The sequence below is a fragment of the Paramormyrops kingsleyae genome, chromosome 16, assembly GCF_048594095.1.
Source record: "Paramormyrops kingsleyae isolate MSU_618 chromosome 16, PKINGS_0.4, whole genome shotgun sequence".
Classification (NCBI taxonomy): domain Eukaryota; kingdom Metazoa; phylum Chordata; class Actinopteri; order Osteoglossiformes; family Mormyridae; genus Paramormyrops; species Paramormyrops kingsleyae.
Window position 1 is genome coordinate 3075217 of NC_132812.1, and position 27210 is coordinate 3102426.

General features: G+C 43.6%; 1 protein-coding gene across 3 annotated transcripts; it reads right to left on the bottom strand.

Annotated features, from left to right (window-relative positions):
• Positions 1 to 348: 348 nt before the first annotated feature.
• On the bottom strand, positions 349 to 27074 carry ift88 (intraflagellar transport 88 homolog). 3 transcript variants are annotated; one of them, XM_023799826.2, is made up of 29 exons: positions 26766 to 27074; positions 26328 to 26426; positions 25920 to 25982; positions 25647 to 25706; positions 24858 to 24911; positions 24432 to 24495; positions 22879 to 22948; positions 22123 to 22213; positions 20668 to 20772; positions 20480 to 20582; positions 20104 to 20218; positions 16823 to 17054; positions 14441 to 14511; positions 14173 to 14259; positions 13989 to 14088; positions 13436 to 13522; positions 12719 to 12905; positions 10332 to 10440; positions 9926 to 10076; positions 8592 to 8707; positions 8451 to 8503; positions 6360 to 6425; positions 6121 to 6227; positions 5725 to 5785; positions 4952 to 4990; positions 4353 to 4370; positions 3801 to 3845; positions 2508 to 2621; positions 349 to 1706 (listed from the first exon to the last, which is right to left on the bottom strand). In XM_023799826.2, the coding sequence occupies exons 2-29, from the start codon at positions 26412 to 26414 to the stop codon at positions 1585 to 1587; spliced, it is 2577 nt and encodes an 858-aa protein (XP_023655594.1). In that variant the 5' UTR covers positions 26415 to 26426; positions 26766 to 27074; the 3' UTR covers positions 349 to 1584. The 3 variants fall into 3 exon arrangements, with proteins under 3 accessions (XP_023655594.1, XP_023655595.1, XP_023655597.1); XM_023799827.2 differs by lacking the exon at positions 4353 to 4370; XM_023799829.2 differs by lacking the exons at positions 3801 to 3845; positions 4353 to 4370; positions 4952 to 4990.
• Between the last annotated feature and the right edge of the window lie 136 nt (positions 27075 to 27210).

The following is a 27210-nucleotide window of genomic DNA, read 5'->3' on the forward strand; positions in this document are numbered from 1 at the left end:
GAAGTGTGATTCGTCACTCTATTCACTCATGTCTCCCAAGCAAGGGGTTCAAATCCCACCCCAGCTGTGTATGTGGAGTTTGCATGATCTCCATGTGTTGTGTGCATTTCCCCCGGGGACTCGGATTAATCCCATACACCAAAAATGTGCGGCTTAGTGAATTAACACTTCCAAACTGTATGTCTTGTAATCTTTTCCAGGTTGTTTCCCTGCCTTGCATGTCCAGCAAAAGGCTCCAGGCTCACTGTGATCCTGGACTGGCTAAGCAGGTGGAAGTAGGGATGAGCCGATCCACATTTTTTCAGTTCCGATCTGATTCCGATACACAATTGCCGATACTGATATAGATTCCGATACAAGAGCACTTTTTATCTTGTTATACTTTATGTATTATTTTTTAAGCTAGTAAATACAGATGGAAAAAATGTATGACAAAAAAATATTTAATTAGGCTACTATAGTACTACAAACATACATAACGTACTGTTCCACCTCGTTTGTACGTTTTGTTTTAAGCGTTTCTGAGGCTTTTGCAGTTCAATATGAATATCTTCAAAGCAATTATACACAAGTGGTGAATGGTTAAAATTTTAACACAATTTTTCTTCCATTGGCGTCAGCTCAGTTACACTTTGTTGCAAAACAGTCCAAGTTACTTTTTTAAGTTGCTTTTTTTTGTCTGTCACAGTTGCGTGCGCTTTGTTAAGTGGGATTGTCCATTAAATGCTATTCCCAGCTCTCAAAACTTTATTTTACAAAGATTGAAAATTGCTGTGCTACTGGTTTCTGTTAAAAGTGTAAAATACTCCCAGATCGTCACGTCTTATCTTACGCTCCTCGTACTGCAAAGGGTATGCGCATGACGTCACAGCAGCCGGAAGTTACTGTACTCACACCCACTGAGTAGCAAAAAAGACTGAGGGGCAGCGTTAGCGTTCGATTTGAATGCTGCAAAAAACACATGTAAAATGGGAAAGAGCTGTCGTGCGATTGATTGTACAAATAGATTTAACACGAAATAGGAGCTATCTTTTTAGAGATTGCCAAAAACTAAATAAGTAAGTATAGGACATGGATCGGTCACGCATGGCCGATACCTGATCCGTCAAATAGGTCTGGATTGGAATATCGGATCGGTGCATTTCTAGGTGGAAGACGGGTGGGTACTTGTTTATGAGTAGTTTTACACGAGCAAAGCAAGGAAGTCACTCAGTTGGAAATCCAGTGCTTTAGCTCTGAATGATGTCCTGTTATAAAATTGGCAAGATTTATGCTGATAAATTTACCAGCTGCAGTAAGCCATTTCAACAATCCATCACCTTTTGACAGTTTTACAAATTTATATTAATTTTCAGAAAACATGTAGTGCATACAGACATCATTACTGAGCCAAAAAGAACATCAAAATAACTTATGAACATTTTCTGTGAACTGTCAACAAAATAATGCAAAAAACAAGTCATGTAAAAGTTACTGTTCATACACTTTTTAGTCAGGAGCAGTAAGAACAGCTAAGGGTCCTTCCTAAGCCAAGAGACATGAGATGATGCCAGCTATAGTACGAGTAGATTAGTAGATGACCAGCTAGTCTGGGAGCAGGTCGTCTCCTAACTCTTCATCAGCAAACTCATCTTCCTCAATACGCTTCTTGGCTGCCGTTTTAGGTCTCTCTAGTTGAGGTCCCAGTGGATCTAGGTAGGAGGCATCTGGAAAAGGGATACAGATGCCCTTGGCCTTAATGTTATATTATTCGGATCCTTAGCTTACTACATTAAGACTTAGATCTTTTCAGCCTAATGGACACGTGCATTCACTTAATCCAACAGTTCTTTGCTTTACAGACTGGTTCCTCCATGAGGTTTAACATGCTGACTCTTCTGATCCCAAGTCCTGTCTCTTGACTATTTCATCTGAGACAAGAAGAAATTTGAAGCATTTGCTAAATTGCCATATAACTTTATCCAAGGACCACTGTGATGATATTAAGTCACTGTAATACCCTTAATTCTTATTTGTGATTTGAATAGAAAAATACTGATCAGCAGAGGCAAATTAACATGGTCAGAAGCCCTTGTGCTATTTGAGTTTTCACAGGTCCCCCTACTGTTTTGAGCTGAGGCCCTGTATGTGTCAACAACCCCCCAATCCCAGCACTTCCCAAGATTCTAGTTTGTCTCACTACAACCACAACAGTCTACAAATATTTACTGCATGATATCGCACGATGGTTCTGTCATTGTGTTTTTGTATTATTTTTTTTCCCCTATCTTTCTTCTGTCCTGTCTTTCCTTTCCAATGATTTGACGTTAATAAAATATAGACAGACAGATGGACGGATGGATGGATAGACAGATAAAAATAAGTTAAACCTACTGTAAGTTAAAGGTATGGATTTTTTTTGGGAGGGGGGGCGAGGTGGGAGATACATATGTGCTTCAGAGAGAGATGAGATGACAGGGATAAAAAGGCGATGGAGCCTGGTAAGGGAGGCATGGGGAGACACTGACCGATGTCACGCTGACTGCTGGCCTCATACGGCTCGTTGCTGTCAGGGAGCGATCTCAACCTGGCGCTCAGCCGCTCCCCCCTGGCACTGGGACCACGGCTGCTGTGTCCACTATCTGAGGAAACAGCCGTGAAGCGTAAATGAGCCAAACAAACAGTGATACAGTACAAATCAACAACCTTCAAAATGCTCAGTTAGTAGCGATCCAACAGATCATACAGCGTCAGTCTACACCTTTGCTGTTCATAAGTTAAGCATCCCAAAATTATACCTTCAGGTCACAGTAGCACAAGGTCTAGTGAAACTATACCAAACCTGTAAAGATGTAGTAAATGAAAAGGAAAAAAAAAAACAGCTAGTTTTCCACTTAAACACATCCATAAGGGAACAAACTGATCCGGATGGGAGCCTGTAGCAGGCAGGGTAACCTATCTGCCCTGCACTGCTCTAGTAGGGGGCTAGCCCCAGCATCAGAGCAGAGGGCTGGATGCAGACAACCAGCCAAGACAGACTGACAGAAAGGAGGGTTGATAGAGTCCATACAGAGCACAGCACAGCACATCAAAAGGGACAGCAGAAGATGGAAAAAGAGGCTTAGTCAAGCTTAAATGACTTTCCGGAATAAAGAAAATCTGTACATCCCATTGACCAGCTTACTGCTTTGTCACAAATGGTTTAACATCAGTGGGCAGCACTATTGCCTGGGCCAGGCTCCATGTTCGTTGCAACCTTGCATTGGAAAAGAACGCCGTGATGGTATTTGTGTTCAGTTCTGAACAGATTTTTTATTTAAAGGCTACTTGCAGTCTCTAGAATAGTAAATAAAATGAAATCGGTACGAGAAGTGCTGGAGAGCACATGTGTGATATGTCAAATCAGTACATTTAGGTTTGTAGCAATATCGTGGTGTTGAGGTTCCAGTAAGTAGTACTGCACTGCATCAAATCCCACTTCTGTCCTGAGCGTGTGTGGGGTTTGCATCTTCTCCCCATGGGTTGGAGGTTTCCTCTAAATCATCCATGTTATATGACTGAGTGCAAGCATGGATGTGACCCGCAGTGGACTGGCACCTGACCAAGGTGTTTCCCAGCCTAAAAGCCTTGTCCTGCTGGACCATGTCTCATCCAATATTTTTACTTCATCCTTTTGATTTCTTAAGTAATGTTGATTTAAATGATTAAGTAGACAGACATATTTAGGAAAAACAGAATTTTACTGTAAATATTTGAGTAGGTCCAAAGGCACAAACTCGTGGGGAATGCGACACAATGGGTTAGGGATGGGCTGGTCATACCATTGGCCTTCTTGGGAGGGGTGCTTCTTGGGGATGAGGAGCCCACTAACAGAAGAGAGGCGTGGAAAAAGCAGAGAAATACAACACATTTATGTAGAGTGTTTCAAACTTTAGGAAAGTGAAATGAGGTCCAAAACAAAGACAGCAGTTCACAAATACCCTCATAGCAGAGAGCTGAAACACACACACAGATTAGCTATCTATATCTTTGTGGGGACTCATCATTAATTTATATGGGAAAAATCCTAATCCCAACTGTGACAACCTTAACCCCTACCCAGCCTTAACCTTAACCATAAGTAACCAAACAAAATTCAAGACGTTTGGTACTTGTAGTTTTTTGATTGCATTCACAGATTTGTATAAAGTAGATTTTCTCCTTGCAGGGACTGGAGAAATGTCTCCACAAGGTAAAAAGTTTCTATCAGGTTTTTAATCACATTAGGTCCCCACAATGTAATATAAAAAAACCACACACACAGTCCTAATACAGAAAGTAACAGAAAATAGTCCTTCCAAGACAGTCGCAATCTACATTTAAGAAGTACCGACCTGTTTTCCTATCCACTTCTGAAGTTAAAAGTCGAAAAAACATGTCAATTAATTAAGAGCTAAATACCAGTAACATCAGCTACACAACTGTTTCAGTGTCCGGCTTGGAAACATGCATGAACAACACATAGAAGCCGGTACAAACAAGCAAAAGCAAAGGCACACAGGTGACGCTGGCAACCAAATGACGTAAGAACAGCGAATTGCCAGAATGCTGATACTTCCATGCAACATTTACGGGTTTCTGCAGTTCCCACTCAAATAGAGGCCCACTGTTCCATCACTCCCCACTGAAGTCTTACATTCCTGACCCCAAGGCAAGAAGGAAGCTTGGAGGGAGCCAGGATACACTATTGGTGTTAGCAGAGAGCAAAGTGATTAAGTTCACAGACTCTAAACTTCAAGGTTCCCAAATCAGGTCCCTATAGAAGTTCTACACGGGTAACCTTTAGTACCTAAGAAAAGCCCTGTGATTAATGTTAAAAATAAATATAAATCAGTCTTGACCTACCACTGCTCACTCCCCCACGCAAAGTGTGGGAGCATAAGTGATCTAGGATAGAGCTATGCAGTCTAGGGTGAGAAAGAATGAATCATACCACTGGTCTTCCTGGATGGAGTGCTGATAGGCGAGTCCACTGGATGAGCAACAGGCATAAGACGGATGTGGAAAGACAATGAGAAGTGAAGAGAAACAGTATAAGGCTGTACTGACTTTAAAGCACGAAGAAAGAGTGGAACAAAGACAGGAAAAACAAGAACGCAGAATTCACACAGACCTTTCACAGGCCATCACACAAGTATGGGGAACAAGAGTCCCTAATGAGGAAGGATAAGACCATTTAAATCAGAAAGGACTGCAGGGCACCAGACCTTCCAGTCATATACACTTTGACTGTTGTGAGAGCCAGGTAGAAGCCCATGGATTCTTCTCACTCCCCTCCACGTGTTACTGTCTACACCTCCCACCGCACTGCCAGTTCCATGCCCCACAAAGCCCCCCCTACCCTAAAATCTGTGTCAGACTAGCATCCACTAGCACTCAATCTGTATGCCCTTCCAATTAGTTTCTTAACAGTCTTCGATACCCAGAGTGCCATACATGGTATTAATAATTTTATGACGCTTTATTAATCCTCATGGGATAATTCTCTTTTCATCTACCTCGCCTTGCCCTCAATGAGACATGCAGAGGCATATGCGGCTTGTGGGTGACAGTGAAGGGTCAGCCACTTGTGGTACCCATGGAGAATGAGGTTAAAGGCCTCACACACAAGGGCCCACTGACGTTTGGTTATTCTGCCAAGGCTGGGCTCAAACCAGCGACCAGGTAGAGGCTTAACCCAGTGAGCCACATACCCACTGTACTCACCACTGCTGGCACTGCCCTCTCTGCGCCCCCGGGCACTGTTGTCTCTGGCAGACTTCACCCGCTGCAGACAGGCAGAGGCAAACACGCTAATTAGGATAATCCTCTTGCATTTAAACTCAAAGAGAGTTAAGGTCCATTAAGCAGGTCACCTTGGATCCTGCCAGCCCGGGTAGTTTCGCAGCTGCTTACATTGTGTCTGCCTGCTCACTACAGGAAAACCCCTGTAGGAGCCCAATTTCTTTTCCTCTGCAGGTAAGCTGTTTAGTTGTTAGAGTAATACTGGGCAAGAACCAAGCGATAGCCTATGTTTACAACATTAAACATGACGGCACAAGGCTGAGGTATTCTTAGTGCAGCACATCTACTCACACTCTCTGAGTCTGGAGAGCGCCCTACCTGCTCCTTGATCTCCTTCATCTTCTCCACCTTCTTTAATTTGGTGGCATAGTCCTGTACCTCCTTCAGACCCATGTCAGTGCAAAGTCTCACCAGGAATCGCAAACCTGCAGGTAACAAACATACAGCCAAAGGATTCCCAGTCTGTAGGTACAGAACATGCTAAGGATCCACACTTCAGCTAAGGCAGCACTTTACTACTCAACAAGCCGGCTAAAGAATACGGAACGATCCTTTACATTCTGTGTTCTCTGGGAACTTGCGATGGATATCTTTGTATGTCTCCAAGGCCTTCTGGTAGTTTCCTGACGAACAGAAAAAACACCCATTCAGTATGGCGCATAGTACATAGCTTACCACTCACACCTGCGCACTTGAGGTCCCCCAAGGACAGAGGTATCACACACAAACAGGACAGCATAGCTTATCACTGCACAGAGTAGTCTTACATGAAAAAACAAGCCAATTCGTGGCCCTAAAATACACTGCTCAAAAAAATTAAAGGAACGCTTATTAATCAGAGTATAGCATCAAGTAAACTAAACTTCTGTATATTCATCTGGTCAGTTAAGTAGCAGAGGGGGTTGTTAATCAGTTTCAGCTGCTTTGGTGTTAATGAAATTAACAACAGGTGCACTAGAGAGGCAACAATGAGACGACCCCCAAAGCAGGAATGGTTTAACAGGTGGGGGCCACTGACATTTTTCCGTCCTAATCTCTTCTGACTGCTTTTTCACTAGTATTTCATTTGGCTACGGTCAGTGTCACTACTGGTAGCATGAGGTGAAACCTGGACCCTACAGAGGTTGCACAGGTAGTCCGACTCCTCCAGGATGGCGCATACTGATGTGTCATTGCCAAAAGTTTTGCTGCGTCTCCCAGCACAGTCTCAAGGGCATGGAGGAGATTCCATGAGACAGGCAGTTACTCTAGGAGAGATGGACAGGGCCATAGAAGGTCCTTAACCCATCAGCAGGATTGGTATCTGCTCCTTTGTGCAAGGAGGAACAGGATGAACACTGCCAGAGCCCTACAAAATGACCTCCAGCAGGCCACTGGTGTGCATGTCTCTGACCAAACAATCAGAAATAGACATCATGAGGGTGACCTGAGGGCCCGACATCCTCAAGTGGGCCCTGTGCTCACTGCCCGGCACCGTGGAGCTCGATTGGCATTTGCCATAGAATACCGGTATTGACAGGTCCGTCACTGGCACCCTGTGCCTTTCACAGATGACAGCAGATTCACCCTGAGCACATGCGACAGAAGTGAAAAGGTCTGGAGAAGCTGCGGAGAACATTATGCTGCCTGTAACATTGTTCAGCATGACCGGTTTGGTGGGGGGTCAGTGATGGTCTGGGGAGGCATATCCATGGAGGGACACACATACCCCTACAGGCTAGACAATGGCACCTTGACTGCCATTAGGTATCAGGATGAAATCCTTGGACCCAATGTCAGACCCTTTGCTGGTGCAGTGGGTCCTGGGTTCCTCCTGGTGCACGACAATGCCCAGCCTCATGTGGCGAGAGTATGCAGGCAGTTCCTGGAACATGAAGGAATTGATACCATTGTCGGGTCCCCAGGTTTGCATGACCTACATCCAATAGAACACCTCTGGGACATTATGTTTCGGTCCATCCAACGCCACCAGGCTGCACCTCAGACTGTCCAGGAGCTCAGTGATGCCCTGGTCCAGATCTGGGAGGAGATCCCCCAGGACACCATCCATCATCTCATTAGGAGGATGTCCTGACAATGTCAGGCATGCATACAAGCACATGGGGGCCATACAAACTACTGAGTACGATTTTGAGTTGCTGCAATGAATTTTCAGCAAAAAGGACTAGCCTGCTGCATCATTTTTTCACTTAGATTTTCGGGGTATCTTTGAATTCAGCCCTCTGTAGGTTGATAATCTTCATTTCTATCAAACGGTGTGGCATCTTTTTGTTCCTAACACATTACCCAGTCCATATCAGTATAGATATCTAGCATGACTTTTTTTCCCCATTGAGATCTGATGTGTTTCCAAAGTGCTCCTTTAATTTTTTTGAGCAGTGTACATATCAGCAGGCACAAAACACAGAAGAACCATAAACATGATTTAAGTGATCTAAATTCTTGATTACACAATATCAGCAACTGGGTAAATATGGAGGTTACAGTATGATATGCAGTACATTTAAGGGGTGTTTGAGTTAATTTCTCAGACACTGAGAGATTTCTTTGTGAATGTTCATAATCTATCAGAACAACAACTGTATCCTTAGCAGTCTGTCTGAGGGTAGGCTTCCAACCAATAGAATAGAAAATAGCATAGATCTTACCACTTCTCCTATAGCAACTGGCCACCATGAGCTGCCATTTCACCTGAGTGGGCCTGCAAATTCACAAAGGCAGACAATAGAAACTCAAACTTCTTTGCCCCACTTAGAAAAATTGTGTGGAGAGTTAAATTAAATACTTACTGAATGAGTGTGGCTCTCTCGAAATACTGGATGGCTTTTTCACAGAACTGGGTGTCTATGTAGTAGGCCCCCAACCACTCAATGACGTCAATGTTGGAAGGAAAGTACCTAAATGACTGGGAGAATCGAAGGAGAGGGACTGACGGAGTTCCTACATTTACTTGGAGCCTGTTGTAAACCACCCGGTTACTGTTGCAATCCTATTTGTGCAACACCTTAGGCACTGACCTCAAAATTTAAAGATCCCATGACATAACTAGAATAGGGGGCTATTGGAATGACATCACTGTATTCCCCAGACAGCCCCGTCACCTGCTCCATCCATCTAATCTGTATTCCTCCTATATTCACCAAACTCTACAATTCTAGAAGTACTGAATGGATCAATTGGAAATATAAAAGCCAATAAATGTGTTTTTACCCGAATGCTTGTGAAAAGTAAATCTGAAACTAAACCTTGTCATATATTGTGTATTCCTCTTACATGCCAATTTTCAGAACATCTCCCCACCGATTAGGTTACCTGCATTTCTTTGTATATGTCTTAATGTCCATGTCTTAAAATGTCACTTATATTATTCATACTTTTGGGTCTACGTATTTATATTCAATCTATTTCTCATTTGCACTTCAACCAACATAACATAACAGTGAGAACTGCAACACACAAATGGTGTAAATGCAGCCCTGGAGGACCATGGACAGTTGTTTTTTTGTGGGCATGGATTAGATGGTCGCACGATTTAGTTTAACATTCCCACAAAATACTCAGTCAAGCTCACATAATCCCTAAAATGTGCACACAATTTACTTCTTGCACCCTCAAATTTAAAATTCTAGAATATATTTTTAAGTTTTGGTTATTTGCGTTCTTGCTTCACTATTTCTCAAGCACTTACAGTCCACAGACCGGGTGAGTAAAGTAAAGTTCTTCACCAGGGGTGTGTGATGGACTGTGTAGTGTAGCCCAGATTTTTATGTCTGGTGAACATCATGTGCCTCAGTGCATCTCGACTGTGCACGTGCACGGAAATTGACTAGGTGATTCCAGTAGGTGGCAAATCTGATTTTCACAGAACAGAGATCAACGAAGAGTCGAAGGATGATAGTTTTCTATTGTCCAAACATTATACTGTGGTACATGGGTCCATGGTTTACAGGTCTTGGCTAATTTTGTCACAGAGATTTCAAAATGCCACAGTATGCTGTATTACCTTAATATCACCCAACCTAGATGAACAACTTTAAAATTGTTCATAAAAAAGTTTACCTACTCAGTCCTCTTGGAACATTAACCTTAGTCACATCACCATGTGGAACTGACCAGAACCTACCTCGTAGTAGTACTGAAAGGCTTGGGACTTGTCCCCCTCCCCATCGTATAGCTCTCCCAGCTTGGCCAGAACCTGGGCGTCCGTAGGCGTGACACTGATGAGTTGCATCAGCCACTGGATCGCCTGGTTGGGGTCATCCAGTACCTCATATCTGAAGGATGTGTGTTACGGACCATAACCTAGAACTTTTCATGTTAGAGTCAGGAGTCAGAGGAGTGATCTTGCAGGTATCCTGCAAGCCATCATTGATCTAGACATCGGACAGCATCTCCAATCAACATTTTACTGTGTGATTTAGAAATGTGTATGAATTATTATCGTGCTACAGACATAAACCTCATATTATAACATATCTGAACCCATCTGACGTATCACTAAGCGGCAACAGCTTTTGGTAGAAGGATACAGGCTAGCAAGCTGGTACATGACCTGGGCATTGTTTCTCAGGATAGCGTGCAGTTTCAGAAAGCAGTCCAGAGCCTCTTCTAGGCGGCCCAATCGCTTATAAGTCAGGCCTGGGGATCAAGCGTGGGGAACACTGCCTTCGTAACAACATTTAGCTATTATTTTTAGCATTTAGCATTTTTTTCCACAATCTGCCCTTCTCTTCTGAAATTTATCAGAATTCCTGAATATGTGCTGCTTTTACATACATACATAGTCAACTCCAGAAATATTGGCACCCCTCAAAAAAAATTGAACAAAAACAACATTAATATAATACAGATAATACATACAATGATTCTAATATTCCTCAAATGTTTGGATAAATTCTTGACTATTTACTTAATGAAAACACCACCTGCAAGTGCAGTTATATCTACAGAATAGTTTATCTTGTCAAATACATACAGTATGCGGAAACATTATTGGCACCCTTGAAGAATACTGCATCTTGGGGGAAAAAATGTTTCTTGATGTTGCTTTTAGTATCTGGGAAGTTTTGGTGCTTCAGAACTGTTTTCTATGGTCATTTCCTGTTTCACTGGGGTATCAATATGAGGTAACACACAGGTAAAATCCTTTTTTCACCCATCACCAAGGGTAAATCCAAAGAGTTCTCAACTCTAATGAGAAAAAAAGTTGTTGATCTGCATAGATTGGGGAAGTTTTACAAAAAGATAGGTATTCAATTGAAATTACCAGTACGCACGATCAGGGCCATAATAAATAAGTTTGAAAAGCTTGGAACTGTTGAAAATATGCCAGGAAGGGGACACATGACCAGAAGCTTCACGGACAAGTGGAACGAAAGCAGCCTCTCCTGAACTCTTTAACTTTGTCAAGCAACAGTGGAGATACAACTGGCCTTTTTGGCCATACACACCATGTTTGGCAAAAAAAAGAACTACATACAAAGCAGGGCACCTCATACCCATGGTAAAATATGATGGTGGCTTTTTAATGCTTTGGAGCTGTTTTGTTGCCAGTGGACCAGGGACTCTTGTTAAGGTCAGTGGCATAGTGAATTCCATTAAATACCAAAACATCCATCATCGTAACAGCTTAATCCCAACCGGGGTCACGGGGGGACCAGAGCCTATCCCAGGAACAACGGGTACAGGCAGGAACCAACCCTAGGCAGGCGCCAACACACCACAGGGGGTACACAGTTAACCAGGGCGCACGCTTTTGGACTGTGGGAAGAAACCAGATCCCCGGTGGAAAAACCACACGAACATGGGGAGAGCATGCGAACTCCCCGCAGAAAGGTTGTACGTCCGACCCAGGGACTGAACCCTGGACCTTCTTGCGGTGAGGCAGCAGGGCTAACCACTGTGCCACAGAGCCGCCTAATGCCAGAATATTTTAGGCGAAAATGCCGTTGCCTCTGTGAGAATGCTAAAACTGGCCGTGTCTGGGTCTCACAACAAGATAATGATTCTAAGCACACATCAAAATCAACAAAGAATTGGGCACAGAAACAAAGAATCAAGGTTTTGCAATGGTCCTCTCAGTCTTCAGATTTAAATCCAATTGAAAATTTGTGGTCACAATTGAAGAGAAAACAAGAGAAAACCCAAGAATGTCCATGGAAATGTTCTGCATGGAAGAGTTTTCCAAGATCCCTCCACAAGTATTTTACAACCTTGATAAACACTATAGAAAGAGGGTGTTTGCTGTCATTCTCACAAGGGGAGGCTACTCACATTTGGGGTGCCAATATTTTTGGAATCTGCTTTATTTTGAAAATTTGTGTTACTAAAGGAAAACTTTATTTTCAAACTGATTTTCAAAAATCAATAAAAGCATGAGGCTTGTTTAAGCACAAAATATCACTCATTGTATGTGTGGTCCCCTTTTACACAGCAATATTTTCCATGAAGGGTGCCAATATTTCTGGAGTTGTGGAGCTCCTGCATTTACTTCAAGGGACAGCATCAGGAGGCATTGCAGTTACTGCATGATTTTCAAATCACCTTTACTTTTTGATGCGCCCTCGTGTGTGTGTGTGTGTGTTTGCATAGATCACATTTGAGGACCAAATTGTCACCAAAGTGTAGTAAAACCTGAAATTTCCATACTTTTGGGGACATCTTTTGAGGTCCCCATTTGGATAACCTCAGTTTTATAAAGATCTGTGAATGCAATCAAAAAGTAGAAATGACAGAAGTCTTGTATTTGGGCTGGTTACTTATGGTTAAGGTTAGGGATGGGTAGGGGTTAAGGGTGTCATGATTGTGATTAGGGTTTTTACCATAGAAATGAAAGGACGGTCCCCATTTAGATAGGAAGACCAACTTGTGTGTGTGTGGGTATAAAATAAAAATTTTTACTGCATATTGAGTTTACCCAAGTTGTAGAGGGCCTCTGTGCATGAGGAGTCATTCCTCAAGGCCTCCTTAAAGAACTCGCCAGCCTTCTCATGGTCACCTCGCACAAACAGTGTATTGCCCTTGTTGATGAGGGCAGCAGGATTGTAGCGGTCAGCCATCATGGCCAGGTCTGCATAGCGGTCTGCCTGGTCATAGTCCTTCTCCTGAGGAAAGCACAGGACATTTCTAGATGATACCATTTTGAGTTGGGACTTGGAAGTGGTGTCAGGGGGAGCTCATGACTCTTAAAGGCAATACACAGAAAACTGCTTTAACCATGTAAAATAGTGCTGGGACCACATGGATTTATGTGACAATGAAGACCCTTACATTTTAGCAATAACATGCGAGGAGGAGTGCAGTTGCGCTGCAATATATCACGGTTGTGATTCGGTTGTAGGCACAAGGCTGCAGGTCGACTGCCAAAGATGATCACAGCCGTTATATACTGGAGTACAACCGCACAACTTCAAATATGTTATTGCTTTTATACAACAGTTCATTGAGTAGCATTTATAAGTTAACACTAATAAGGCAGAACACATAATACTTTGCTTGGTTATTTATTTAATGACAGTATGCCTTATTTTAAACAGTTATGGCAATATTGAATGTCATATATCTAAGTGACGGAAAGACAAGTGGGGGGCATTCATGTTTTAGTGACATGCTCAGTAGAGGGTCACATTCTCACCAGGAAGTAGAGGAAGGACAGGTTGGTTGCTGCAGCACTTTTCACTCTAGTGTCCTTCTTCTCAAACATCTTCAGTGTCTCCACAGCCTGAAAACAAATATTTACCCAAAGCAACTTCAACACACTGCAGTTCTATAGCATGTGAATTCTCACAATTCGATATCCTTAAATGCTATATCCTCTGTTGGCCTCAGCATCAGCGTTATGAGCAAAACTAAAATTGCTTTATGGATCTACAAGTTCACATGGATCTACGACAGTTATAAATACCTATGGGTAGTTCAGTCAAGTACAGCTTACAGTAACATGGAGGCCTTAAAAACAGAGAGACCTTAGACATACCTCACTCTTAAGGCCCGTGGAGACGGACAGAGGGCAAGAAACAGAACAGAAACTGTAATAAACAAATGGGATGGAGAATGTGCTGATAAAGCAAAAGGGGGAAAATGCCAGACAATCAGGCAGGTACATTGGAGAAGGATTGGCCACCAAGAAGGCAAACACACCTACATGATCCAGTGCAGACATCACCATTCATGTGCTGCAGGCTTACCTGATTGAACTCCTTCTGCCTGAGGTATGTGATGGCTTTGCTGATCTCCAAATCATTGGCCAATTCCACATACTGGGAGCTCTTCACCATTTCCACACACCTAGTAAAAATAAAAAAAACAAAACAATTCAATGCAAACAGCCACAGGCCACAGCACACCCTCTGTTGGTATCTCCACTCTCACCAGTCAAACCCTGCGGCAAAGGACGCCTCAATGGCCGGAGCAATAAGCTTCGCTGCTGTCATGATGTACTTCTCTGCCAGCGCCTTTCTGTGGTAAATACAGGGCTTGTTGTTTATCTGTTTATAATCACTTCATGCACTAAACCATTATACTGTTCCTTATGTGAATTTCAACAATCTGTTCTGCTAATCAAAAGTTAAAACCGCAAGCGATCTGTAAGCCCCTTATGTGAACCAGTTTCTTTGATCATCACAGTAAGATAGAGTACCTCTCCCTTTCCATCTGGTGGAGCTGATCATTCTTGATGGCTTCGATCACAAGATTAGCATGAGGGTCATCCTGTGAAAAGACAACAGTCCCACATTAAGGACACCAAGAGACATGTGCATTGTCACTGTCCAACAGAACCACAGGCTCACATCCCCCCAAATGTGAAACCACTACAGATGCTCTTTCTTACCCACTGCCATTCGACTGCACAATGGCACCCATATTGTGAATGCACATTGAATGTACATGCGCCATTTGCCCAACATCGATTTTTGCACTGCATTTACCATAGTGGTACATTCTTTGGCATAGTTCTAATTTTTAACTGACTATTTTTATGTTTATTACTGATTTTCCTTTACATACTTATTGTCTGTTTTGCACTTACATTATCCTTTGTTACATGTATTTATTTTTCTGAACTACTGGACAAAGAAATTCTTTTCTTATTTTGGCATATCTCATCCTGTCTTGCACAAAACAAACCCTTCACACATTTTTGCATGCAGTCTCATCATAAGTTAACTTTTATCTTTGAGTATAAACATTTTTCTCATTTGTAGATGCATGTTTGATTTATTGGAAACAGTTCAATGCCAGAACAGAAAAACACCCACTAAAGCTACCTCTTATAGTCCTCAACTTCAGACTAACTGCACAACTAAGCTAAGCCTCTGTGACTGTGATTAGAAGGTTGTTGGCTAAGGCCCAGCCTCGGCAGAATAGTCACATGGCTGTGGGCCCTTGAGCAAGGCCCTTAACCCCCAGCTCCAGGGGTGCAGCATGCTGGCTGATCCCCAAGCTTGCTCTCACATGTACATGTGTCTGTGTGTCTCATGGAGAGCAGGATGGGGTAGCGGAAAGAAAATGATCCCATGGGGATTAATAAGTATCACTATTCAATTTTAAGCTGAATTACTGCACTGTCGAAGGACTCTATGGATTCTGCTTCCTTATGTATGTTAATTAAACCAACTTCACTAAATTAACTGTCATATCAATTTAAGTGACTTTAATTATTGGTTATTAATCAAATAACTAGAAGACTATTGTCTACTATATACAGTATATAAGCATTGTCTACAGATACCAACATTTCATTATAAAGATACAGTGGTACCTCAGTTCTCGAACTCATTAGAACTCGAATTTCTTAAAAGTCAAACCAACCAGTTCGAAAAAAATTTACCTGGAACTTGATCTGAATCTCAGAAGTCAAACCGTGAACGCCGACCTAAGATAACTTGTACGCGCGGGGAAATGAGTCACGCAGCACATCTCTCAGCAGAATCAAAGGGTAACGCTTCAGTCTCAGCCTCGCAGTCGCTGTGATAGCATCCTGCATGTTTACACTAGCTGAATACATATATTTAGACAGTAAAAATACATTTAGACAATGATAGACAGTAACAGTAATTATTATACAATAAAATACATTTCAAAATAAATAATAATAATAATAATAATAATAATAATTGATACTTTATTGATCCCCGTGGGGAAACTGTTTTTTTTACGCCTCCCTCAACTTGCTCTTTGTAGAGTAAGTTGTCCGTGAAGGGCAGCCACCTGTTGGGGCGCCCAGGGAGCTGGGGGTTAAGGGTCTTGCTCAAGGACCCACAGATGTGCTGAGGCTGGGTTTGAACCGGCGACCTTGTGATTACAGGCACACAGGCTTAGCCCACTGAGCCACACGCTGCCCTAAAAAAGATTTCTTATTCATTATTTTAATATTAATAATAAACCATTAATACATTTAATTATAATACTATTGTGCCCAGCGGGGATGGATCGGAGACAAAGGCGCAGACGTCAGGCTATCGGGGACTACGGAGTTTAATTACAGGTAAGGCAGGGAAACACAGAAGAACAATACAATGACCAGACTGGGGAAACAAACTGAAACGCGGACTAAATACAGAGGACTAATGACAACAACCAGAAACAGCTGATCACACGGGGATTCCACACGGGGTTAACGAGGGGGCGTGGCACACGGAAGGAGCGGACGATCGGGGCAGGACACATTGTTTGGATACATTTATTTTCTTACTTTACAAATTACTGTTTTGATAAATGTGCTTAGATGTGTTTAGTACAGTATATGCTCTTCTTGTTTAATCCGGTTCATCTTAATGTTTAAATGCTAAAAAAAACATATTTGGGTGTAATTTTTTGGTGCCGGGAACCAATTAATTGGTTTTCCATTATTTCTTACGGGGAAAATTCGATCACAACTCGAACTTTTTAGGATTCGATCCGGAGTTCTGAACGGATTAAATTCGAGTTCTGAGGTACCACTGTACTTCTGAGAAAATGTCTGCGTGAAACAAAGGCCAGCACTGCCAACAAACAGCTGGAGCACATGCACTGTACTCACATTGGAGGGAGTGTACTTCTCTTCATCCTCAATCCCCAGTGGAACATAGATGAGCTTTTGGAAGGCCTTCTTCATCCGTTCACGGTCACCGATGGCATAGTAACACAGGATCAGGTTGAAACCTGTCCTGATGTTGGGACTTTCCGTCATGATGTGCTCAAAAGAGCTGATGGCATCTGAGTATTGACCCATGCAGATGAAAACTACCCCAATGTTCTGCATTATTTTTATCCTGTACAAGGAATTGGAGACAGCATGTCATTACAGGGACCCTGCTTTGCAACATTTGAAACTGAAGTGAACATCATCCATCTATCCATCCATTATCTCGCTGAATCCAAGGTCGGGTCGCGGGGGCAGCAGTCTTAGCAGGGAAACCCAGACTTCCCTCTCCCTGGCCACTTCATTCAGCTCCTCTGGGGGAATCCCGAGGCGTTCCCAGGTCAGCCGAGAGACATAGTCCCTCCAGCGTGCCCTGGGTCTTCCCCGGGGCCTCCTACCAATGGGACATGCTCGGAACACCTCACCAGGGAGGCGTCCAGGAGGCATCCTAATCAGATGCCCGAGCCACCTCATCTTGCTCCTCTCAGTGCAGAGGAGCAGCGGCTCTACTCTGAGTCCCTCCCGAATGACCGAGCTCCTTACCCTATCTCGAAGGGAGAGCCCAGCCACCCTGCGGAGGAAACTCATTTCGGCCGCTTGCACTCGCGATCTCGTTCTTTCGGTCACTACCCACAGCTCGTGACCATAGGTGAGGGAAGTAACGTAGATCGACTGGTAAATCGAGAGCTTTGCCTTTTGGCTCAGCTCTTTCTTCACCTTGACAGACCGATACAGCGCCCGCATCACTGCGGATGCCGCACCGATCCGCCTGTCGATCTCCCATTCCATTGTCCCCTCACTCGTGAACAAAACCCTGAGATACTTAAACTCCTCCACTTAAGGGAGGACCCCATCCCTGACCCGGAGAGAGCATTCTACCCTTTTCCAGCTGAGGACCACGGTCTCGGATTTGGAGGTGCTGAGTCTCATCCCAGCTGCTTCACACTCGGCTGCGAACTGTCCCAGTGAGAGGTGAAGGTCACGGTCCGATGAGGCCAACAGAACCACATCATCTGCAAAAAGCAGAGATCTAATCCTGAGGTCACCAAACCGGACACCCTCAACGCCCTGGCTGCGCCTAGAAATTCTGTCCATAAAAACTATGAACAGAATCGGTGACAAAGGGCAGCCCTGACGGAGTCCAACCCTCACTGGAAACAAGTCCGACTTATTGCCGCCCATGCGGACCAGGCTGTGGCACCGGTCATACAAGGACCGAACAGCCCTTAAAAGGAAGCCCGGCACCCCATACTCCCGGAGCACCTCCCACAGGACTCCCCGAGAGACACGGTTGAATGCCTTCTCCAATTCCACAAAACACATGTAGACTGGTTGGGAAAACTCCCATGAACCCTCCAAAACCCTGCAGAGAGTATAGAGCTGGTCCACTGTTCCACGGCCAGGGCGAAAACCACACTGCTCCTCCTGAATCCGAGGTTCGACAATCCGGCGGACCCTCCTCTCCAGAACCCCCGAATAGACCTTACCAGGGAGGCTGAGGAGTGTGATCCCCCTATAGTTGGAGCACACCCTCTGGTCCCCCCCTTCTTAAAGAGGGGGACCACCACCCCAGTCTGCCAGTCCAGAAGCACTGCCCCCGATGTCCACGTGATGCTGCAGATGCGTGTCAACCAGGACAGCTCCACAGCATCCAGAGCCTTGAGGAACTCCGGGCGAATCTCATCCACCCCCGGGGTCCGGCCACTGAGGAGCTTTTTAACTACCTCAGCAACCTCTGCCCCAGAGATAGGGGAGTCCACACCAAAGTCCCCATACTCTGCTTCCACATTGGAAGGCGTGTCGGTGGGATTGAGGAGGTCTTCGAAGTACTCCCTCCACCGACCCAAAATGTCCTGAGTTGAGGTCAGCAGCACCCCATCCCCATCTTAAAGTGTTGATGTTGTACCGCTTTCCTGCCCGGAGCCGCTGGATGGTGGACCAGAATCGCCTCGAAGCCGTCCGGAAGTCGTTTTCCATGGCCTCGCCAAACTCCTCCCAAACCCGAGTTTTTGCCTCAGTGATCGTCGAAGCCACATCCCGCTTGGCCTGCCGATACCCGTCAGCTGCCTCTGGAGTCCCACAGGCTAAAAAGGCCCGATAGGACTCCTTCTTCAGCTTGACAGCATCCCTCACCACTGGTGGGTTCAGGGATTGCTGCCGCGACAGGCAGCGACCACCTTACGGTCACAGCTCTGGTCAGCCGCCTACACAATGGAGTGTGTAGGGCCAACAGTTACTGGGATAATATATACATTATCCTGCCTCCCCCGGGACATGGGAGAAGTTCTGCTGGAGGTAGGAGTTGAAACTCCTCCTGACAGGTGATTCCTCACTATACGTTTGGGCCTGCCAGGCCTGGCCAGCTTCCTCCCCCACCAGCGGAGCCAACCGTCCACCAGGTAGTGATCAATTGACAGCTCCGCCCCTCTCTTCACCCGAGTGTCCAAGACATGCGGCCGCAAGTCCGATGACATGACTACAAAGTCGATCATTGAACTGCGGCCTAGGGTGTCCTGGTGCTAAGTGCACATATGGACACCCTTATGCCTGAACATGGTGTTCATTATGGACAATCCGTGACAAGCACAGAAGTCCAACAACAAAGCACCACTTGGGTTCAGATCGGGGGGGCTGTTCCTCCCAATCACGCCACTCCAGGTTTCACTGCCATTGCCCACGTGAGCATTGAAGTCCCCCAGCAGAAAAAGAGAGTCCCCAGGAGGAGTGCTCTCCAACACCCCTTCCAAGGACTCCAAAAAGGGTGGGTATTCTGAACTGCCGCTTGGCGCATAAGCGCAAACAACAGTTAGGACCCGTCCCCCCACCCAAAGGTGAAGGGAGGCTACCCTCTCGTCCACTGCGGTAAACCCCAATGTACAGGTGTCCAGCCAGGGGCCAATAAGTATGCCCACGCCAACTCGGCGCCTCTCCCCACGGGCAACTCCAGAGTGGAAGAGGGTCCAACCCCCCTCAAGGAGCCCAAGCCATGCCTCGAGGCGAGTCCAACTATATCTAGCCGGAACTTCACAATCTCGCGCACCAGCTCAGGCTCCTTCCCCATCAGAGAGGTGACATTCCATGTCCCAAGAGCTAGCTTCTGCAGCCGAGGATCGGACCGCCAGGGTCCCCGCCTTTGGCCACTGCCCACCCGTGGGTTTGGGGGGTAGACCCCAGCTCACCGCATGTCCTTGTGTGTGTTAGAGATCTGATCCAGTGCCATTCGGTAGAACTTAATAGCCTTTGGGTAGTTCTTCTGTTTGAAGTAAATGTTAGCCATGTTCACTTTCAAACGTCCTGCAGAAACAAAATGAGCATCAGGTACACGCCTCGTAATACACACTGTTCAGCTTAAACCTGTACAAAAATAAAGAAGATGTTTGAAGAAGTCTCTACAGGTATTAAAAAACACAATAAATATGAGCTGAGATAAACACTAAAACAGTCATTGTCTCATTATTGCAAAATGTTGTCTCTAACAAAGCTAGATATATACCTTTTTAAAGGACACATTTGTACTGTATTCTGAACCTGCATGGTCAGTCTTCCATAGCTTACCTGCATTAGTAAACATCTTGTTCTTCACAATAACCTGGTAGGTGTTAAGAGCTTCTGGGAACATGTCATTGTTGGCGTATTGGTTGGCCAAATTAAAGAGAACCTGGACAGAAACCAGAAAAACTTAACAATGCCATTATACAACACCTTCCTCTCGGCTCTCTCCTTGTATCACATGACAGACTTACAGAGTAGGTTAAGTCCAGGTTAATGTGATCAGCTGTCCCTGTTTGGTCCCTCTGCCTGACCAGAGTCCTCTCCTTCCGCCCAGCATCCTTGGCCTTTTCCAGTGCCTGGAAACCAACAGCCAGTTTGTGCACACAAACAAACACATACAGTCAGAGACAGATGCATACAGCGAGAAGCAAAAATATTGGGACTGTGTAGTAAAACTGGGTAATTTTGCTATGTTTTCAGGAAATATATATTCCAGGTCAAATGACCAGCTTGAGACTGAAGCAGAAAATGAAGTGACAAAATGTGATTTTTTTAAAAGGGGGTGCTATACCCACTGCACACGCACACGCACACACACACACACACACACACAGGTAAACCTTATGAGGATATCCTTATGAGGACCACTGTTACATGCTTGTCGAGGGCACGTGTGTTTGTTTTTCAGGTGTGTCTTATGTTGTCCTGGTGGTGACAAAATAATGAAGACTGACACCGTCCTTATCCAACCAGATGTGTACTGGGGGCGGTGCTTGGCATATATGAATATACTGGCGTGGCAAGATGGCGGCGTTCAGTTCCACGCTGTCGCCCTTCTGTGTGATAGGCTTTGCTTTGTTTGGGCTGAGATTGTTCTTTGTACTGGTATATGTGACTTTGGTGGGATTGTAAACTTTTATATACCTTGGGAGGCTTGGATTTATAATGATGTTTTTATATGTACTTGTAAATTATATGTAGGTAAATTAGTTTTACGCGCACTTACATAATCATCCGTAGAACGGAACCTGTCTATTCACACTTGGTAAAGTAGGCGGGTGCCAACCCCTGTAAGTTTTAAAGGGTCAGTTAGCTTAGTTAGCTAGGTTTGGTAATTAGACAGTTAAACGATCTAGGGTAAGTATTGTTTGCTTATTTCTTTGATTTAGCGTCGCCTTCTGCTCCTCCACAAGATACTGTTAATGTGGGTGTAAACAGAATAACAGATTATATGTAAACAATCTCTTGTATCCTGTGGCGTGTTTGGGCTTGTTAATGGCTGCCTTTGCACATTTGGTGAATTGGTCCCACATCCTCATGTTCGCTACCCTGCCCTAGACCAGGGAGTGCGTAACACCGCTCATTCATTTCTATGGGAAAAATGCTAACGCTAACTATGACAAGCTTAACCCCTACCCAGCCCTAACCATAACCATAAGTAACCAAACAAAATACAAGGGTTTTTGCATTTTTAGTTTCTTCATTGCAGTCACAGATTTTTATTAAATTGAGTTGACCAGGAAACTGGTCCCCATAAGGGAAAAAAAATGGGGATTCATCACATTGTGGGGACATTATGTCCCCATAAGGTAAGGTATACCCGCTCACACACACACACACACACACACACACACACACACACATACATACACATACACACAGATTCAAACAAACACGTGAGTTCCAATCCACACACACACACCTACCAGCTGCAAGTCACCTCGAACATGAGCAATGCAACTCTCCTCAATCAAGTCGTTCACCTTCTTCTCCAGAATCTTAATTTTTTCCTCAGGTCTGAAAGAACATGGTTAGACAGGAGATTTCTGTGAGCCCACTGCAACAGGCAACATAATGCAGAAGATTGATGATGTAATATATCACAATAATGTTAAATGAGATGCATGATATTTTGGTATCGGTATCAAAACATCGGACAGCCAATATGTAGACTTTAGTCGATATTCAAAGTTAGCGGCACAAGAGCTTAAGACATAACTAGAAAAATAATGGGGATGACTGATCAGCTGTTGTCCATTGTGGAAGACAAGAGATTTCGTCAGCTCATTCACCACTTAGAAGCTCCCTACAGTCTCCCAAGTCAGTGCTACTTTGTTGATGCCTCACTGCCTGCATTATATGATGTGGTTACACTAGTGAAACATCAGTTTCACTACAGACTTGGGGAGTTCAGTGGTTAGCTAATCGGCCGTATTAGACAATAATATATTGATATGGGTATCAGCCAAAATGTCCACATCAGGGCACCACTATCATAAACATAACATTATATTACCAAGGAATTATGCTATAGAAACATTTCACCAATGCACACAATGCATATCAAAAACCAGCACAGCTTAATGGTACATACAGAAAAAGTACAACTGTTAGACACATCAGCATGTTTTTCTTGACACAAACTAATGCAAAGCAATATATCAATTATAAAATTAACCTACGTGTCCTCATTTTTAGATTCCAGTGGAGGTGCGGGTCCTTTGGACTGGCCCAGCGGGTCAAACGTAGAGCCTAGAAAGCACAACAAAATAATGGTAATACTAATGGCCTTCCAGAAAATAGAAGCTGAACTAAAAAGGCTGGAACAAGTATTTCTGCAACTTCTAGCTGAATTGTGCCAGCCCTCACATCTCACATGCATAATAGAATAAATTTACACTGGAGAACCTACTGTATCAGGTGTGGTCAGGCTAAGTGTGTATGCAATACATCAGTATTTCTAAACCAAAATGTTTCTACAAATTTACACAATTATCCAAGGAAGCCACAGGTCAGGTCAAGTTGGGGCACATGCACTTATACAGCACGTGGCCAAGCCCACCACAACGAAACAACTTGTTCCAGATCCACCCTCCGGAAATGCCCATCTATCTCTATGTCAGTGAGGTGTTATGTGGGTCAACCCCTTGGTCTAGGTTTTTTGTGCAACTGGCCCCTGGATCTTAGTTTTGATCCAGGACACTCGCAAAGCCAAAGACACAGACTCCACACTCAGTCTCTGGAGGCCCCCGATCGGGGAGGGCAGTGTGTAGCTCAGTGGGCTAAGCCTGTGTGCCTATAATCACAAGGTTGCCGGTTCAAACCCAGCCTTAGCACGTCTGTGGGTCCTTGAGCAAGGCCCTTAACCCCCAGCTCCCTGGGTGCCGCTACGGGTGGCTGCCCTTCGCAGACAACTTACTCTGCAAAGAGCAAGTTAAGGGAGGTGTAAAAAAGAATTTCCCCCTGGGGAAATTATTGATTATTATTAGCAGAGCCTCTATTGACCCCATAAGGGTCAAACCCTTTCCGAAAAATACAAAGGCTGCAAAGAAACCCTGGTGTTTGTGCTCGATAAGAATCTTCCATGCCAGGAGGTGGATGATGGTAGATTTCTTAGGCGTAAAACCAGACTACTCCAATCGTTGACAGGTGACTAAGTGGTCATGAACCCTGTTAAGAATGACTGTAGCAAGGACCTTGCCTGGCACTGACAGCAGTGTAGTTGCCGCAATCCAGGCAATCACCCTTCCCTTTCCAGATAAAGACAACAAGTCCCATTATGCATTTGGTTGGGATGATGTCTGCCTCTCAACTGGAAGCAAGGACTGCTTGCAACTCCACGAAGATAGCTTTACCATCAGCTTGGAGAAGTTCACCCCGGATGCCACAGATCCCTGCAGCCTTCCCTATCCCCAGCTGGTTCACCACCTGTCACACCTAAGTATGCAAATTCCTCACACAAACTGAGTGCAAACCCATTAAAAACAGACCTTGGAGTCCAGGTCCAGCCTCATTCTCCTAGTACATGGGAGCCACATTGCAAATAAAAAGGTGATGCAGTAACAAAACAAGAATATACAAAAAATATGTAATACTAAACAACAGACTAAAGAAATATCTCTCAGAAATACTCAAAACATTACAGTTACAAAGTCTAAGTCAAAATCTTAACCATTAGCATAGACTCTGCTTTCCCTAGTGTTTCACCTTTCTCTCCTCTGGAGGCCAAACTAACCTCTTGACATGGCTGAGGAGTACCCAGCTGCTCGCACTGCTGTCATGGGCCGAGCCACTCCATCCTATCAAAAAGAAGGATGCAGTGAGACGACACTGAGACAGACAGGAGCAACATCCAGGCCAAATGAAACACACAAGAGCATGGTTTGCCGAAGCCACCAACATTCAATCGGCCAACATTAGATCAGTACGCATATCAACACAGAAAAACAAACAGACTCTTTTCACTGAGCTGGCACTATTAGTTTCTGGAGATATTCCAACATTGTGGGGCACTAAATGTTAAATGGGCTACAAAGCTTTCAACTAATTGTTCAACGAAGAGCCTTATTGCTGAGGTAGGATGTCCTTAAGGTCTAAACACTGTGATAGGAAATGCACAACACATGCAAGCAGGGATAATATGTAGCCTGGATCCTCTCACCTGTACAGAACCTGTCATGGGTCGACCCATAGAGGAGCTCATAGGCACCCGTGACTTTGTGTTTTGTAAGAAGGAAAAAAAGAAGAATTCCAGATGAAGAAGTACACTTTATCAATAAATATATAAATCAAAACAATATTGATCATTACATTTTAATTAAACAAATGACATTTGCATTACCATTTTTGATTTTAATGAAATTAGGCGTGTGAATTAGACATACCTTTCAGACCTCAGAAATGTTTGTTGTTTATTTAAAAAAAATCCTTTTCTACACCTGGGTAGCAAAAATATTTCATTCAGGCTGTTCTTATTAGCTGTATTTTTTAAATTTTACAGCTACATGGCTCAGCTATAGCTTGTTGGAAAATTCAAAGAGAGTACATTTTCATGGTATAAGTATTTCTTATCATACTTTTTGCTACCTGGGATGCTGAAAAGGCACTAAATCTCAAAAGGAATTGGAAAAAAAACATTTCTCTGCCCAGGAAGGTATGTGTAATTCACATGCTAAATTTCATCAAAATCAAAAATGGTGGTGCAAAAATGTTTTGGAAATTTGTTGAATTTAGCATTTTCACAGTGACATAAGGCTTGGCTCAATTAAGAATGTGAAAAGCTTATCTGTCTGACTGGCCATCGAAAGCTTTATTAACCAACTTAGCCTTTAGAGATCTAAACATCACTGGAAACCCTTTATGATTCTTAATTATATGGTAAGTGGTCAATCTAGTGTTGCCTGAGCAGGAGATGGAGGAAAAAAGGACCATACAAACAAATTTCACTCACATTAAATGCTGTTCCCAGGACCCGTGTTCCAACTGCAGTACCAGGAAACTTTGCGGTCATCTGAGAAAGAAACCAGCCATACAGAATTCTGGTAAATGATACCCGTGCTTAATAGACCTGTTTCTGGCAAGATGGTAGCCAGAAGGTAATTAGAAGTTTAAATGATATCTGAATCTTGAATAGGACAAGCTGTAACAGAAAATGGATGGAGGGATGGACGGACGGATGGACGTCTAAGTATAGCAGTACAATGACACAATGATCCAACATTACCGGAGGCCGCCTTCCGTGGCTTGTCCGCAGTGCTTGTTGGAAGCCAACATCATTGTCAAGCTCCTGAAAACATGCAATGGTGTTTCAGAATACCCTGAACTTTGACACTGATTGACTGTTACAGTATAGTCTCATCTGATTTATCAAAGTATATGACTTTTGGGTACATAAGTAAATAAGTACAGTAAAACTTATTTATAAAGTATTGTTCAAAGAAAAGAGGTCACAAAGTGCTGTATAGCAAAAACACTTTAAAATACCATCAAGTTAAAAATAAACAAGGAAAAACATTTTTTTAAGTAATATTTCGGTATATTAAAGCACAAGAACACAATAGTAGATTCCTTTCTGTAAATATCCTTGGATATACAGTAAGTCCTTAACCACTGTAACACCCAGTGGCCCTACCTCAGTGTCAAATGTCGGATTGTAGTCATTATATCCCGAATACAAATCATCGTCTTCCTCTCCAGCTAGGTGGACGTTTTCCATCATGGCAACGGATAACTATTGATGGTTAAAAAACATTTTTCGGTATTTAAGAAGCTATATATGTGATAACTTCAAAAGTCATAGTCTAATAAAAAAAAAACCATTACATTATTTTAAAAACGTGTACTTAATTGCACTTGACGTACAAAACGTTATAATTCGACCCTAGCCATAAATATTAAAATGCATATGAACTACACACAAATATACGAAGAGAACGTTTTGCTACAATAATGAATCGCGATGAAGATACAATATATACATTATCCTGCAAATGACTGTTTTTTCGCAAGCAATTATATTCAACTTTGTCAACACAAATGCTGCAAAATGCCACAGTTCTTTAAAACTCACCGACAATTTACAAACTTGTGGGGTCTCATTTATTTTCCGGCAGAAATAAGAAAAAACTTATTTTTTAAATTTTGTTCTATTGATAGCTATATGCTGTTATCGGTAACTTAGCATGTTAGCCGTCTAAATGCTATCCAATGTGTAGCGAATGCAAAATTTCATAGAAATGTTAAGCACATCTCTAGCAACTTCACATTTCCTGGGCAACAACCATTTAATAAAAGATCTCAACAGATATAAGACTAACTGGCTTCCTCGCTCTCTAGTGAGAAATCTTGTTTACAGTAAGAAAACCATGCAGTCCCATAATGCAATAGACTGGGCGTAACCTCAAACTATTTTAGATACGTGGATTGGAGAATTGGTAAGTCATTCATTTTCAAAGGTGTCTTAAGATAAAGTAATTGGTTAAGAACGAACTATACCTGTTGCTAGGATACAGAAA

What these genes read in the sequence shown, in the direction of transcription:
- ift88 (XM_023799826.2), bottom strand. Translation starts at nt 26,414, where the DNA reads ATGATGGAAAACGTCCACCTAGCTGGAGAGGAAGACGATGATTTGTAT. An exon ending in CCATGACAGGTTCTGTACAG is followed by an intron (nt 24,496 to 24,857) that starts GTGAGAGGATCC and finishes TCTTTTTGATAG; the next exon opens with GATGGAGTGGCTCGGCCCAT. An exon ending in CAAGATGTTTACTAATGCAG is followed by an intron (nt 20,219 to 20,479) that starts GTAAGCTATGGA and finishes TTGTTTCTGCAG; the next exon opens with GACGTTTGAAAGTGAACATG.